This window comes from Benincasa hispida, chromosome 12 (assembly GCF_009727055.1).
Source record: "Benincasa hispida cultivar B227 chromosome 12, ASM972705v1, whole genome shotgun sequence".
NCBI lineage: Eukaryota > Viridiplantae > Streptophyta > Magnoliopsida > Cucurbitales > Cucurbitaceae > Benincasa > Benincasa hispida.
In genome coordinates, this window is record NC_052360.1 from 52,870,217 (window position 1) to 52,884,072 (window position 13,856).

General features: G+C 29.7%; 2 protein-coding genes across 3 annotated transcripts; both read right to left on the reverse strand.

Moving 5' to 3' along the window:
- Positions 1-1,203: 1,203 nt before the first annotated feature.
- Positions 1,204-4,202, reverse strand: LOC120092791 (WAT1-related protein At5g07050-like). Its single transcript, XM_039050997.1, has 7 exons — positions 3,917-4,202; positions 3,661-3,723; positions 3,463-3,579; positions 3,098-3,332; positions 2,716-2,874; positions 2,425-2,576; positions 1,204-1,648 (listed from the first exon to the last, which is right to left on the reverse strand). Exons 1-7 carry the CDS (start codon positions 4,120-4,122, stop codon positions 1,561-1,563), a joined length of 1,020 nt encoding a protein of 339 aa, XP_038906925.1. The 5' UTR covers positions 4,123-4,202; the 3' UTR covers positions 1,204-1,560.
- A 1,634-nt stretch (positions 4,203-5,836) lies between these two features.
- On the reverse strand, positions 5,837-8,054 carry LOC120067751 (CASP-like protein 5B3). Of its 2 annotated transcripts, none has more exons than XM_039019315.1 (3): positions 7,901-8,054; positions 6,557-6,689; positions 5,837-6,466 (listed from the first exon to the last, which is right to left on the reverse strand). In XM_039019315.1, exons 1-3 carry the CDS (start codon positions 8,026-8,028, stop codon positions 6,272-6,274), a joined length of 456 nt encoding a protein of 151 aa, XP_038875243.1. In that variant the 5' UTR covers positions 8,029-8,054; the 3' UTR covers positions 5,837-6,271. The 2 variants fall into 2 exon arrangements, with proteins under 2 accessions (XP_038875243.1, XP_038875242.1); XM_039019314.1 differs by having other exon boundaries at positions 5,839-6,466; positions 7,497-8,050.
- Between the last annotated feature and the right edge of the window lie 5,802 nt (positions 8,055-13,856).

Genomic DNA, 13,856 nt, shown 5'->3' on the forward strand with positions numbered 1-13,856 from the left:
GACGGCTAATGTATGGCGTTGGGAGTTCCCTGGGAACTTCCGACGACTATTTTAGTCAACGGGAGTTCCTGGGGAACTCCTGATGGGCCTTTACGGCGTTGAGAGTTCTCCGGGAACTCTCGACGCCTTCTTACGTTGTCGAGAGAGACTGTTTCTCCCGATGATCAAACTCTCGACGCTTGATTTAGGCGTCGGAGAACTCATTTTTCTTGTAGTGAAGGATGTTGACATCTAATGAAATTTTGGATGAAAAAACTGTGAGAAACAGACGCAAAGCAAGAGTAGTTTGGCCTCTTGAAAATGGGAAAGTTTTAGACAACTTTTTTGCCAAAAACAAACATACAAAATGATACTCCTTACCTAGGTTTATGCTGCGACCAACAGCACTCAAAAAACCATCCCCACTCAAGGAGAACATGTTGGAATTCAGTTTTTGGTCTGGCTCACCGGTATCTAAAGTATACATGATACCAGCTCTGGAACAAATGCCTGCAATAATTTAAGATCATGTTGATTTTTACAAAGAAAAACAATAACTATCAGATCTGTCCAGTGTTGAAAACTAGCAATCATTGACTTAAAATGCAAACATCACAAAACTTATCCAAAATCCAGATTTGTCCAAATCCAAAACATCAAAATCTCACCAAAATTTGAGTTATCAGAGACGGACGAAACCACAGATGGCACTACGGACGGACGACAACCACCTGATTTGCATGACCAAGCTTGGACGACGGTAAGAGAGAGCCTTAAGGATGGAGGGTTTTGCACGAGCTTGGACGAGGGTTTGGGGAGAAATGGCACAGCGCGTTCGAACGTTGGGGGGGGGGGAGTTTTTTTTTTTTTTTTTTTTTTTTTTTTTTGGAAAAAGCGGATCTTGCATGTCGGTTTTAAACCGACATTGTAGGCATTAAAGATCCATTTTTTTAAAAAAAAAAAATAATACCGACATTATACATCTGATTTCACTTTTTCTAACCGACGTTAAAGTCTAAAATTCTTGTAGTAATTGTTTGGATCATATCAAAAGTAGTGTCTATAGGCTTAATTTACAAAAACAAAAACAAAAAATAAAATAATTATCAAATGAGACCTAAAATATATCTATTTTTCAATATTTACTCCAATTTATTCTGTCCTTTTATAAATTCCTCCAAGAGTAATCACATCATTTGACATTCACAATGTGCAACTATATTATTCTTTCATAATTGTTAGATATATACATATAACGTTTTGAAAATTAATGATTTTATCATACATCCTTGAAATTAACAGAGAACAGTCGGTTGAATAATTTTTTCAAACTAGATTACAATGAAAGCGTTTTGGTAACACATTATTAAGTGTAATAATACAAAATTAGGTATAGTACTCCTAGTGATAAGTTTTCAATTTAAGAATATATCTCTTTTTTGAGAGAGAATATATAATATTAATAATTAAACGTACTAAGGTTCATTTTGTAAAATATGCTTAATTATTATTGGCAGCTGATTAGGGACCAATTTGCAAATCAGGATGTTTGAAAGTTTGATGAACTGAATCGGATTCCTATTATGACTTATTTTGAAGCTTCTGTTCATCTTGTTTGCCCCATAAAAGCAAATACAGCCCTATGATGACGATGCCTCCACCAACAATGCTGCACAAAATACAAAATTACAACTATATTATTTCAAAATATTAATAAGTTTTTAAACTTTTAATTTTGTGTATAATAAATCATAAAACTTCGTTTGGTAATCATTTGGGTCCCGTTTGATAACTATTTTGTTCTCGATTTTTGTTTTTAAAAAGTTAAACTTATCAATGGTTTGAAAAACCAAATTTCTTCCATTGTTATCTACTTTTTACCAATGGTTTGAAAAACCAAGCTAATTTTGAAAATTAAAAAAGTCGCTTTTAAAACTTGATTTTTTTTAGAGTTAGACTAAGAATTCAACCATCATACTTAAGAAAGATGCAAATCATTGTAAGAAAGTAAAAGAAAATAAACTTAATTTTCAAATACCAAAAACAAAAAAGGAAATTGTTATCAAATGGGACTTATTTAGATTTTGGGTTTTAATTTTTGAAAAATTAAGCCTATAAACACACATTATTCCATGTCTAAAATGCTTTATTATCTAACTTTTACCAATGTTTTAAAAAACCAAGCCAAAGTTTTAAACACAAAAAAAAAAAAAAAAATTCAAAACTTGTTTTGTTTTTCTAATTTAGCTAAGAACACAACTCTTATATTTGAGTAAGATGCAAATTATTGAGAAATAGACTTAATTTTAATAAACGAAAAATAAAAAACGAAATAGTTACCAAATTGGCCTTAAATCACTAACAAAACCAGGTTAAAATTTTCTTAAATCAAGTCATTTGGTTTTCATGTTTGTAATTGTATAATTGTAGTTAGAAGTTGTTTACCTGCCCAAGTAAAGCTTTTGTCCAAAAACAAAGTAAGCTAAAAGCGCAACCAAAATTGTACAAAGCGGATTGTACATTGTCACAAAAACTGGCCCTTTCTCTTCTGTGCACCACAATTGTATATATATTATCAAACCTGAGCACACAATTCCCTGCAACAAGTATAGTATATCATATTCATCTTCAAATTTTAAACAATTAATTAAGGGATTTTAATTACTTTTAATTAATAACCATTAAACCTAATTATATGAAGGTTTCTTTCTTTGATCATTTGGTTAGTTTCCTTACAGCATAGATAATGGCCCAGAGATCAATGTTGAATCCAACACTCCAAACTCCTGGCTTGTGTTGTGTCAACACTGTGTACACACCCGCTTGTGCTGCTCCAATCAGGTTCATCCACATCGTTAGCGATAGCTGTGCTGGGTATCGTTTTAACGTAAATGCCTGTGTTAAGGTAAGAATTTTTAGTAAATTATACTTTTGGTTCTTAAAGTTTAAGTAAGAGATTGATTTTGTTCTTGTGAAAACGTGTAACCTTATCTCAAGTTTCGAAAATCATTCCATTTAAATATTGAATATAATTAACCCTTAAGTTAAATAACTAATGGAGATGTTGATGTGACACTTTTATAATAAAAAATTATGATGTGTCATTAGGGTTAGAAACCTGCATAACATAGGAAATGGCCCAAGAAAGGCAGCTTGAAACAGTAAGAAGTGAACCCTTAAGCCAATCCTCATGGAAATTAGTAGCTCTGTGTTGGATATGGATGAAAGGATGCCATATATTTCTAATTATAGGTCCTTTATAGAAAGTCATTATCATCACACCACCTAATGAAACCAATGTCCCCATAACTTTTGCTATTCCTTTTGGATGTTTAAGATCAACAACCTCCATTCTGCCCATATAAAAAATAGTGCATTAGAATACACCTCATTTCATAACGTTTCTGTTTTGTGTAATTTTTTTACTTAATTCGATCAAATATATTTTAACCTTTAAGTATGTGAAAATTGAAATAATCAGACCTGAGTATAACCGCAATTATGAACGTCAAGCCAGGAATAGTGTTGAGCATTGATGATATAAAGGTGGGAGATGTGTATCTCAAGCTTGCAAAGTACGTGTTGAGACTCAAACTCACCCTACATATTTCTTCATCATTTTAATCTCTAAACTTTATAATATTGGAATGAATTATATGCGTGACATTAATCAAAACTTACCCTAAAAGAGAGAGAACAAAAATCTCCAAGAATAGTGCCACTGTGATCCTTGGTCTTGATTTCCTACAAAAACCAACATGTATATCAAAGAAATTTTCGTGCATATAAAAATTTAAATATATAATCCTCAAAATTTGAGACGATAATAGTGGTACTTTCAACATTAGAGGAGAATTGTCCATTTTTTTTTTCCATAGTTTTGATTAATGAAAAAAAAGACAAAACAAGTAGAGGTTGAAATTTTTTAGATGAGTACCTTTCGAGAAAATAAGCAAAGGGAAACAAGACGATGATAGCAATGATTTGTCGATAAGTGATGTGAACATGAGGATTCATGCCATGCTTGAAGGAGGCATCCGTAAAAAAATACAAAAATGTGTACCCGAACTGAGTAAAGATTATGAAGATGTGTGGCTTAAACCTATTAAAAAATACTCGTAACAAACAAGCATTCACCATCATGGCGATGGACGATATCTACCCCTCCACACCAAACAAGTTAATTGAGGTGAGGTTGAGAGTGTACATATAGAAGAACTTCATTGGAAGTATCAAGTTGATAAAGAAAGGTTATTGGTGAAGCATTAATTCTTAGTAGTTGTCACAATCCTATACCTTTTTTATTGCATTACTTATTCCAAATTAATAAAGGACAAATACCTTCCTTTTACTTTACTAATCAAACTATTTTTGGCTATTTAGAATATATGAAAAGATTGATTCAACTCTAGATTTGAGTATATATGGAAAGATTAACCTAACTTTTAGTACGATAACATATTAAATTAATTAATGGTATATAGGTTTGATTAAATTTTGACTGGAAAATTTGAGCAAAATGGAGGTGAGATATGAGTGGGAAAGTTTGAAAATAAAGATTTTTTTTTTTAATATTAAAATAACAATGGACAGATTCGGTTGTTTTTTTTAATTACAAGACAATGAAGGAAGAGAAACTTGTTGCATTTGTTTATAGAATTTAACTCATTTGGGAATGAATCCAATTCTTGATAATATTTTGTGTATGATTCTCTCAACCAAAAAATCAACAACGATTTTATTCGTTGGATCAAACGATTACATTTTTCAAAGACAATTCTTATGTGAGTGATAGTGTTTAGATTTTAACTTCTATTTCAAGTTGCTATTGTACAAAATTTCTTTTTAAAGAATAATTTTAAAATGTTTATGAAAGGTCAAGCTTAATATTATGATTTTTGAAAAAAAAAAAAAGAGTATTCTTGAAAAAAAAATAAAGTTTGATTAATAAAAAGTATGCTACAAAAATAAGTAATCCATAAGCATCAGTAAAAGCAGAATCATATCCAAAAGCCAGATAATTTATAATCGGATAAAAAAAGGAACAAAAGTCCAATTGATTTACAAGAAAAAAGTAATTGCTAAATAACAATGGAAAATAAACGTACAAATTTGCTTTAAAGTTTTATAGATACTTAAGAATAAAATATGCATAAAAAAATATATCGAAAAAATAGATTGCAAGAACTTAAGGAGATTATTTAGTTGTGATGTTATCATAATTTTATAGAAACCGAAATAAATTATTCTTGTACTGTCATCATAACTTTATATAACTTTAATGGATATTATGATGATCCCACTCAACATTTAACTTACATGCACTGGCAATTTTATCGAAAGAATAGTCTGAAGAAGACAATCCAATTCGATGGATAAAAAAACAGTTCAAAATATTGATAAAAAAAAATAATTAGTTAAAAGATTTTCACATATTGAAATGAGATCAACAAATCAAATTTAATTATATTTCCATAGTATTAAAAGATTATTTTAAATAATTGGTGGATATAAATAATCTAAGAAAATCATGAAATTAAGTAAAATTAACATAAGTATTAAGTATATATAATTGTATCCAAAGTAAAAAAAAACACTCTTTAATAAAAATAATAAGTTTTGGTTAGTTCGGGTTGACTCGGTTATTTTTTGTGAACCCATGAACCAACTCAACCCATAAAGTTTTCATTTATTTGAACCCAACTCAACCCGAACCATACAAGTTAGGTTGGATTGATCCGATTTTTCGGGTTATTGGGTTTTTTGAATACCATGATGTAAAACCTTATACCAAAAAAGGATACTACGTACCTTTACCTATTTCCGTGTACCAAACAACCTCTAAGTTTAAACCATAATTTGGAATCGAGCTGCTGTGAAAAACAAAGACCTCTTATTCTCAAAGTAGATAGAATATGCATCCACTCAGAAATTGCCACTTGGCAATTCGGATTGATGTGAGTGGAGAAAATAATCAATCAAATGCTCAACAAAAACGTGAATATAGCTTAACGATAATTAACATATATGAATACGAATAACGAGGACCAAATTGCCCAAAAGGAAGAGAGATTCTATCAAGAATCTGCACAAGGCCAAACCCCTGCATTTATACTGGCATCTCTCTAAAGTTCCATCAGATTGAAGGGGAAAAAACCAATTCTTTTTCAACAAACTGCTCCTTGGCATCATTCTACCATATATCTTGATTCCCTTTCTTTGTCAAAAAAATGAACGAAGACTAGAAAGATGTAAGAAAATTACGTGAAGTTTTCGCGGTATGAATATGTGTTCAAACTGCAACCAATATCCAGAGCATAATCAGAGCTGAAACGGCTATGGTTATCCAGCTTAGAAAGGCCAAAACAACAGAGATTTGGAATTTTCGGCATTCGTCCCCAAAATTGCAGTGTCCTAAGTCGCTGAAGAACAATACCGCTACCCCACCGGAGGCAGAAGCTGCAGCGAGAGACAATGTTGCTGTCACCTGTAAACCAATAAATTGATAAATGGATGAACTTCCTTTATAATAATCACAAGACACAATCTTAAGCAACTCAGAATTCTCATTTCTCACCCAATCCCCAACGACAAAGAGGCTGACCAGAATAGGATTGTGAAGCATCTTCTTTCTTACCAATGCATATGCATCTAACAATGCTAGCATAAAACTCCAAGTCACTTGCAAACCCATTGATGCGATCACATAGCTGCAAATCATGAGTAAATCATAAACTAGGAGTTCAATTCCTGTCGTATATCATCTCAAAGTTTGATAAGTTCACTGTATGATAGAGATTTTATTATATCCAAAAAGCAATGATAACATTCCAAGCAACCGAGAGTAGTAGTAGAGAGAAAAATACAGCAAAGGCACAGAGTTGTATGTATGACGGGCAAATGTATGTTTTATCTTGATTTCGAACGAGCCAGACGAGTATGTTCGTATGGTATCAGAGGGTACATCGCAGTTTCTTCTACACAATTATATTCACTGATGTTCTCAAGGAATGTATATGATCTAATGTAAAACATGAAAAAGGTTATTTAGAAAGAAACTAAATTGAACTTGTAACAACAAAATCTTCCGATATCAAATGAATAAAAATGAATAACAGACGAAGCAAATGCTAAGCTCAAGAATGCAAGTGCGCTTTCAGAAAAACAGCTCTTGGAACTCCTACAATAGAAAATAACCCAAAACCTCAAATACCCTGTACAATTATTCAAAGGTTTCATAAAATCCAAGTTCAAATTGAGTGCCCTATTCAAATTATAGCTATTTTCAAACTTGCAAAGCAGCAATGAAAAGCCATAACCAAAAGCAGCCAAACCACCACTAAGAGGCACATATCACAAATATGATTAGACTGAGCAGCGGCATTCCCAAAATTTCTAATTCAATCAAAGAATCACCAGTCGTTCAATACTAAAAGAACCCTTGAGGAATATTCGATTTGAAATGCAGTCAATACTAATCATGCTAAAAGAAGAAAAGGGTGAGGATGAATAAATACCAAAAAGCTGTGAAGTTATAGAAGCCAACAGAAGTAGCCATGGAAGCAATAGACCCAGCAGCAAAAACACATTGCAAAATCCTCAACACAAACCCAGTTAATGTCCCTGGAGTTCCAGGAAAATCCAACATATTTCCCCTTTACCCCAAATCAAAACACAATCATTAATCACAGATCCTAAATGCAACAACAAACCCCATTTCCTTCTCCTCCAATTCTCCATCCACAATCAACGGAATGCCCTCAAATCCCCACCATTCCCCAAATCAAAACCCAGAAAACCTAATCTGCAAAATCCAAACGGATCAACAGAATGACAGGCTAGAAATCCTTCAATCAACACAAAAAAAACAGAGTAATGTGGTTGGTGGTGGTTTCTGGTATGTGGGTTTTGAAGCAATTACCAAACCTGGGTGCCATTGATCATTGAAGAGTCGAAATGGAAAGAAACAAAAGTAGAAAGAAAGTAAAAATGAGAAATGAAAATCTCTAAATGGCCATCTTCGGCGGCACGCGTTGATTGGCCCACCATATCCCCTGTATTTTTGGTGGGGTGTAGTAAAATTGGCAGTGAAAGAACAAATTGAACGGAATTCTTTAAAATAATTGTTAAAAGAAGACAACTTTGGTCCTTGTGAAACTGAAGCCACTTGTGGGTGAAGCACTCAACACTAAACAGTGGGTTTTCTTACTTCAACTTTACTTTTTTTATTCATCATTTTTACTATTTTTGTCTTCACGATTCATTTGGGATGTGTTAAGAATAATTAAATGATGTCTAATTTTGCTATTTCTTATATGTATATGAAATCTTACTGTATTAAACATGTTTGATTAATTTTCAATTGTAAGTAATTACTTTTTCTTTTTCTTTTTAAATATTTTGATCTATATAATTGGAGACTTGTTCGATTTTAGTTAATATACTTTCAAATGTACATTTAACAAAGCATGGAGAATGAGGAGGTAGCGACGAACATTTTTTTCCCATGGTAATCCTTGTCCCTTTCTCTGTCCTGATTCTCCTGCCCCGGTCAATTATATATATATATATATTAAACACCAAAAACCTTTCAACTCGATTAGCAGTAGCCATGTTCCTCCTTTTTTTTTTTTTTTATTATTATTTTTTTATACAATGGTTGTGTGATGTGGTTAGTTATGATTAATTTAATTTAAATTTTCTACATAAAGCAATATAGACTAGTTGGAAATAGATGATTTTATGACCAATATTGCATTTTGAATAGTATTAAAGCTCTCTCGAGGTTCGACTATTTAGATAGATTATTTTGTGGCTGATGAATTTTGTGTTAATTTGGATAGAATTCGAGTTTGTCATTGAAATACTTTATTTAAAGAAATAAAAAACAAGAAATTGTTAAAAAGAATATATTTGATTGGAATTAAACAAAAATTGGTAAAAAAAGAAAAAAAGAAAAAAAGAAAAAACTAAGATGGTAAACTTTTATCGGGAGAAATCTCCAATAGGGGGCAGCGACTCTCTAGTCTCTATGTCTAATTTTAGTAATCTACTTTCCTAATTTATTGTTGAATTTTTCAATAACTTTTTATTACTAGTTAGAGGACCGTTATGTGGTTAATTTTTTTTTAAAAATATACTTTGAACTAAATTTAGATTTAAATAAGAATAAAATATCTATTTAGATATAAATTCTTGTTTTTCTTACCGCCAGCATTGCATGTGGTTAAAAATCTTTAAAACAAAAATTATAACATAAATATACTTTGAATTAAATATAAATTTAAATAAAAATAATATATAATTATTTAGATAAAAATCTTGTTTTTGTTAAAAAAAAATTGAGGGGCACTTTTTTTAGGGAGGTAGATAATCGGAATGTTAGATGTCCGGAATTAATCTTTAGATTACCATGTTTGTTTTGTAGGAATATTTTTTATATACTAGAAATATTTTGATAACTGTGTTTGTTTAGTAGAATTTCAGAAATATCTTAAATTTACATAATGTTTCAAGAATGTCCTTACGACTATTTATTAATTTATAATTAATTTGTTATAATTTGAATTTATATAACATATTTGTTTTTATTAATTTGAATTTCTTTTAAAATTAATACAATTTATATTATTTTTATATGTTATTTTTCTCAACAAAATAATATATCATAATTTATTTTTTTAATAAAATAAATATTTATTAAAATATATTAAAAAATAATAAGAATTACAATATAATTGAATATATATGATATATATGGTTGATAATATCTATTTTTATTATATAGTTGAAATGAAGATTATATATATATATATATATAAAATAAAATAAAAAGGAAGGACAAAAAGGGAAAATGGGGATGCCCTCAACTTGGGAGTATGGAAAACTCATATTTCATTAGGACATCCAAAACTCTCTAGATGTCCTCCAGGATGCCCGAAAATCTTTAGATCTATGGGCATCTTACAATATTGCAAAACAAACACAGTAATCTAGATGCACACTTTATGGAAATCTAGGATGTCTGTGAAACAAACGGCTCCTGAATGTTACTAAGATATTATTAAATAAGTATCTACTAGTTTTTGGATGAAAACTACAAATAGTTTTTTCAATTATATATGCATTTCATAATTTCAAATAAGTAATTAGTAAATAATTATATTTTATTAAAATTTAAAAAAATAACACAAAAAGGAATTATATCTTCCTCGATCACATTTCTCTTAAGAAGAACTAGGGCTTTTAATTTTCATTCTCTTAGGAGATTTTGAGCTCTATGCTAAAATAAAGTTTAGGAGAAAGGACATAAAAAAAAAGTATTTATTATGTGAAGGAATGCAAGAAATATGAGTATAGTTATTGTGGGAAGGAATTTGAATTAGTTAAAGAATATACGTGTGTATATCTTTAATTCACTAATATTCTAATAATAAAAAAGCAAAAAAAAAAAAAAAAAAAAAAAAAAAAAAAAAAAAAAAAAAAAAAAAAACAAACAAACAAAAAAACAAAAAAACAAAAAAACAAAAGAGGTTTCATAGAAAAACACAAAAAAAGAGTAGGGCTACAAATAAAATATGAAATGGTATGAGAACAAAATAGGAATTAATGAAAGGTTTAATGGTAAAAAAGGAATGTAAAATTAAATAGGGAATACAGACAAAGATAATGCATGAAAGATATGTACAATGCATGAACGGATGTGATTGTGAATGTAAAATAGGCATAATTGAAATATTTGAGGATCAAAAGGAAGTTAAAAGTTCTCTCTCTTTATAATCCCTTTTAATATAGAAAATGGAAAAACGGTTGAAAATATTTAGAAATATAGTAAAATAACAGTTTGTCATTATAGTTGTTTATCAGTGGTAGATACTGATAGACACTATTATACATCTATTAGTGTCTATCAAAGATAGATGATAGTAGTTTATTGATATCTATCATTGATAGACAATGAAATTTTACTATATTTATAAATATTTCGATTATATAGTATAGATGTATTAGCATTTATACTAAGAATTTTGAAAATATATACATGTCTTATATTCTTTTTCTACATGAAAATTATTATTATTATTGAACTAATATTATAAAAAAACTTTCAATGAGTAAATTTAAGATTTAGACTAAAATTAGATATTTAAAAATATAGAGACTAAAATTGAATAAATTTAAAAGTAGAGGACATTTTAATCTTTTTATTTTTTTTTTTAAATTTAAAAGAACTACTTTTCTCCTTAAAAAATCTATCTTTGTTAAAAATCTTACGTTTTTTCCCTATATAACGTAGGTATGTTTTACAATGGGTTTTGCACGACTTTAGTTGTTCTTTCAATTTTAGGATAAATTCTCACTCATGTGCCTCACGAAAAGAATGAACACATTGATATAGATATTAATCTTGATTGTTATGAATAAATTTAGATCTAATGATATGTCAAAAATTAGGAAAAGATAAAAAAAGATAAATACAAAATAAAGTGGATTTGGACTCAAATAAGTCTGAATGTCAGTTATTTATTGACCCAATCAAATATAATCTTGGTATAAGATCAGTATGGTAACCCTAGAGAATGGGTAAATATGGTTTATTTAAATTAATAAAAAAATTTCCTAATGTGGGTCCAATTAAATAAATTAATATACTTTTTGTCAGCAAGTAGATTAAACAAAAGTTTCATGCAAATAATTTCACTGAGTTAAACAAGAAATTAAGAATCACACTTTAAAATACCCTATTTAACTATAATAAAAAGATTAGTAATGAATATAGAAATTTTAAAATTACCAATAAAAATAAATCAGTATGAGCAATTAATTTAAAAAACAAAATTTACAATTAATTTAATGTAATAAAATATAATGACAAATTAATTGCAAAACAAATTAAGAGAGTGATAGAGAAATTGATATCGTAATTTTAGTGGTTCAGTACAACTGACCTACATCTACTTCCCAAGCTCCTTTTGAGCATGTCCCTCAAACTTGACTCTTTTCACGACTTAGAGTTGAACTGCTATAATGTTCTTTTTTTCAGTGCAAGAACAAACCCGATTTTTTTCACGGTTGAAGATTATACCATTACAACAACTCTTTTTTCGAGATCAAGAGCAACCTTTACAATGAATTTGAAAATGAAGTACATGATGACAAGAACTCTCTTAAGGAGTATATCTATAAATTTGTAGCACTCAACAAATCAATCATCACGATACAATATATCTCTCTTAAGAATAAAATGAAAAGAAGAAAGTTGAACCTTGGAGAGAGCAATAATGGAGCCTTTGTGTTTTATAGAGGATTGAAAACAATGAAAATTGTTCTAGTAAATTAGAGAAGATGAAAGTTTAGAAAGAAAAAGAAAATGTAAAAATCAAATTAATTTGAACCTTTAGATCTTGAAAAAAAATCAATGATAATTTTTTTAAAAAATCAATTAATCGTTGCACACAAACATAAAATAATATACATTTTAGCCTTGGCTACACCATGTGTCCAACTAGCCGAGCTGTTAGACACAAACATAAAATAATATAATAATATATATTTTTAAAAAATCATTTGTTGTAAAAACTAATAGAAACTCAAAAGCCCAAGTGACACATTTCAATGGGTCCACTTTGGTAAAAAAATTTACCACGTCATCAGCTCAGGATTTTTTCATTAAGCTTGTTTCAGTCATATTTTATTCGTTTGAACTCCGATTTGAGTGATTCAAATTGTGTTGGAATTGTTGTTCCAAGCTCCACACAATGGATACTTAAAAACACTTAAATTGTTAATAAATAGAAGGAAATTTCTTATCAACAAAATATTAATTAATTAATTAATCAATATTAATAAATTAAAACGAATTAATTTGAGATTAAGGACCAACAAGAAAATACTTGCCACTAAAAAAAGGTGGAGACATTGGATTAGAAACTGGCTCAGATCATGGAACTTTTGGAGACGCATGAAAAGCTTCTAAAGCATCAAAAGAAGCATTGAAAGAGAGACCATACCAGGAAAAGGAAAAAGGTCCTCTTATTGAAGACGTTGATGAAGCAAAGGATCCGAGCCAAAAGATCACCAATCTGGATACAGTAGATTGAAATCGCAGATGATTCAAAGAAAAAGAGCCAACAAGAAGTATATTTGAACCAATAAAATATCATTATTGTCAACTCAAGTATGAATTTTTAGCAAATCCCACCTTGGGTGGGGGGAAAGAAGGGTAATACAATTTCCTAGAGAAAGTGGTGGATGCTGAGGGTTCATGAAACAGTTGGGATTGACCAAGAGGCTTTGATTGAAAATGAACAAGCTCGTCTCGGAGATCGAGGCTGACTTGGAATTTTCTTTATGTTTTTGGGATTTTTGTAATTAGGGAGTTTAATTGTTTAAGGTTTCTTTAGTAAATTCTCATTTTTTATGAAGGTATATTTGATTGTTCGGATTAGTGCCATAAATCTCGTGGATCTCATCGTTTGTAATCTTGTATAAGCGAATTGTTTAATTAATAAAATAAATAGTTATTTTATTTGTACATAACTCAATCCAATAAATTAAGATCCAAGATCACTATATGTAACTCAAACAATATGTGATAGACATACAGGTAAATCATGTTCAAGTAATAACCTAAAATGTTTGTAGTATATGGATAAGGTTGGGTACCTTATTCTGGTGACACTATGATATGACCCACTTTGTAAAAGTTACAAGAGTTGTAAGTATTACAAACGATGTGATCCAAATCTTCATATGGAGACATGTGAGTGGGGATATCCTTACATATAATTTGTATAATATCGGACCACGAAATGATTAATCTCTCTTTATAACATCGCTGATTGAAGAGATTAACATTTCATAGGATGACCATAGGT

Bases quoted from the DNA above. Each gene is read 5' to 3' on its own strand.
- LOC120092791 (XM_039050997.1), bottom strand. From the start codon at position 4,122: ATGATGGTGAATGCTTGTTTGTTACGAGTATTTTTTAATAGGTTTAAG. The intron at 2,875-3,097 runs GTTTCTAACCCT...ACCTTAACACAG, and splicing joins CCATTTCCTATGTTATGCAG to GCATTTACGTTAAAACGATA. The intron at 1,649-2,424 runs GTAAACAACTTC...TATTTTGTGCAG, and splicing joins CAAAAGCTTTACTTGGGCAG to CATTGTTGGTGGAGGCATCG.
- LOC120067751 (XM_039019314.1), bottom strand. From the start codon at position 7,627: ATGTTGGATTTTCCTGGAACTCCAGGGACATTAACTGGGTTTGTGTTG. The intron at 6,690-7,496 runs GTATTTATTCAT...CATGATTTGCAG, and splicing joins TATAACTTCACAGCTTTTTG to CTATGTGATCGCATCAATGG. The intron at 6,467-6,556 runs GTGAGAAATGAG...ATTGGTTTACAG, and splicing joins TCTTTGTCGTTGGGGATTGG to GTGACAGCAACATTGTCTCT.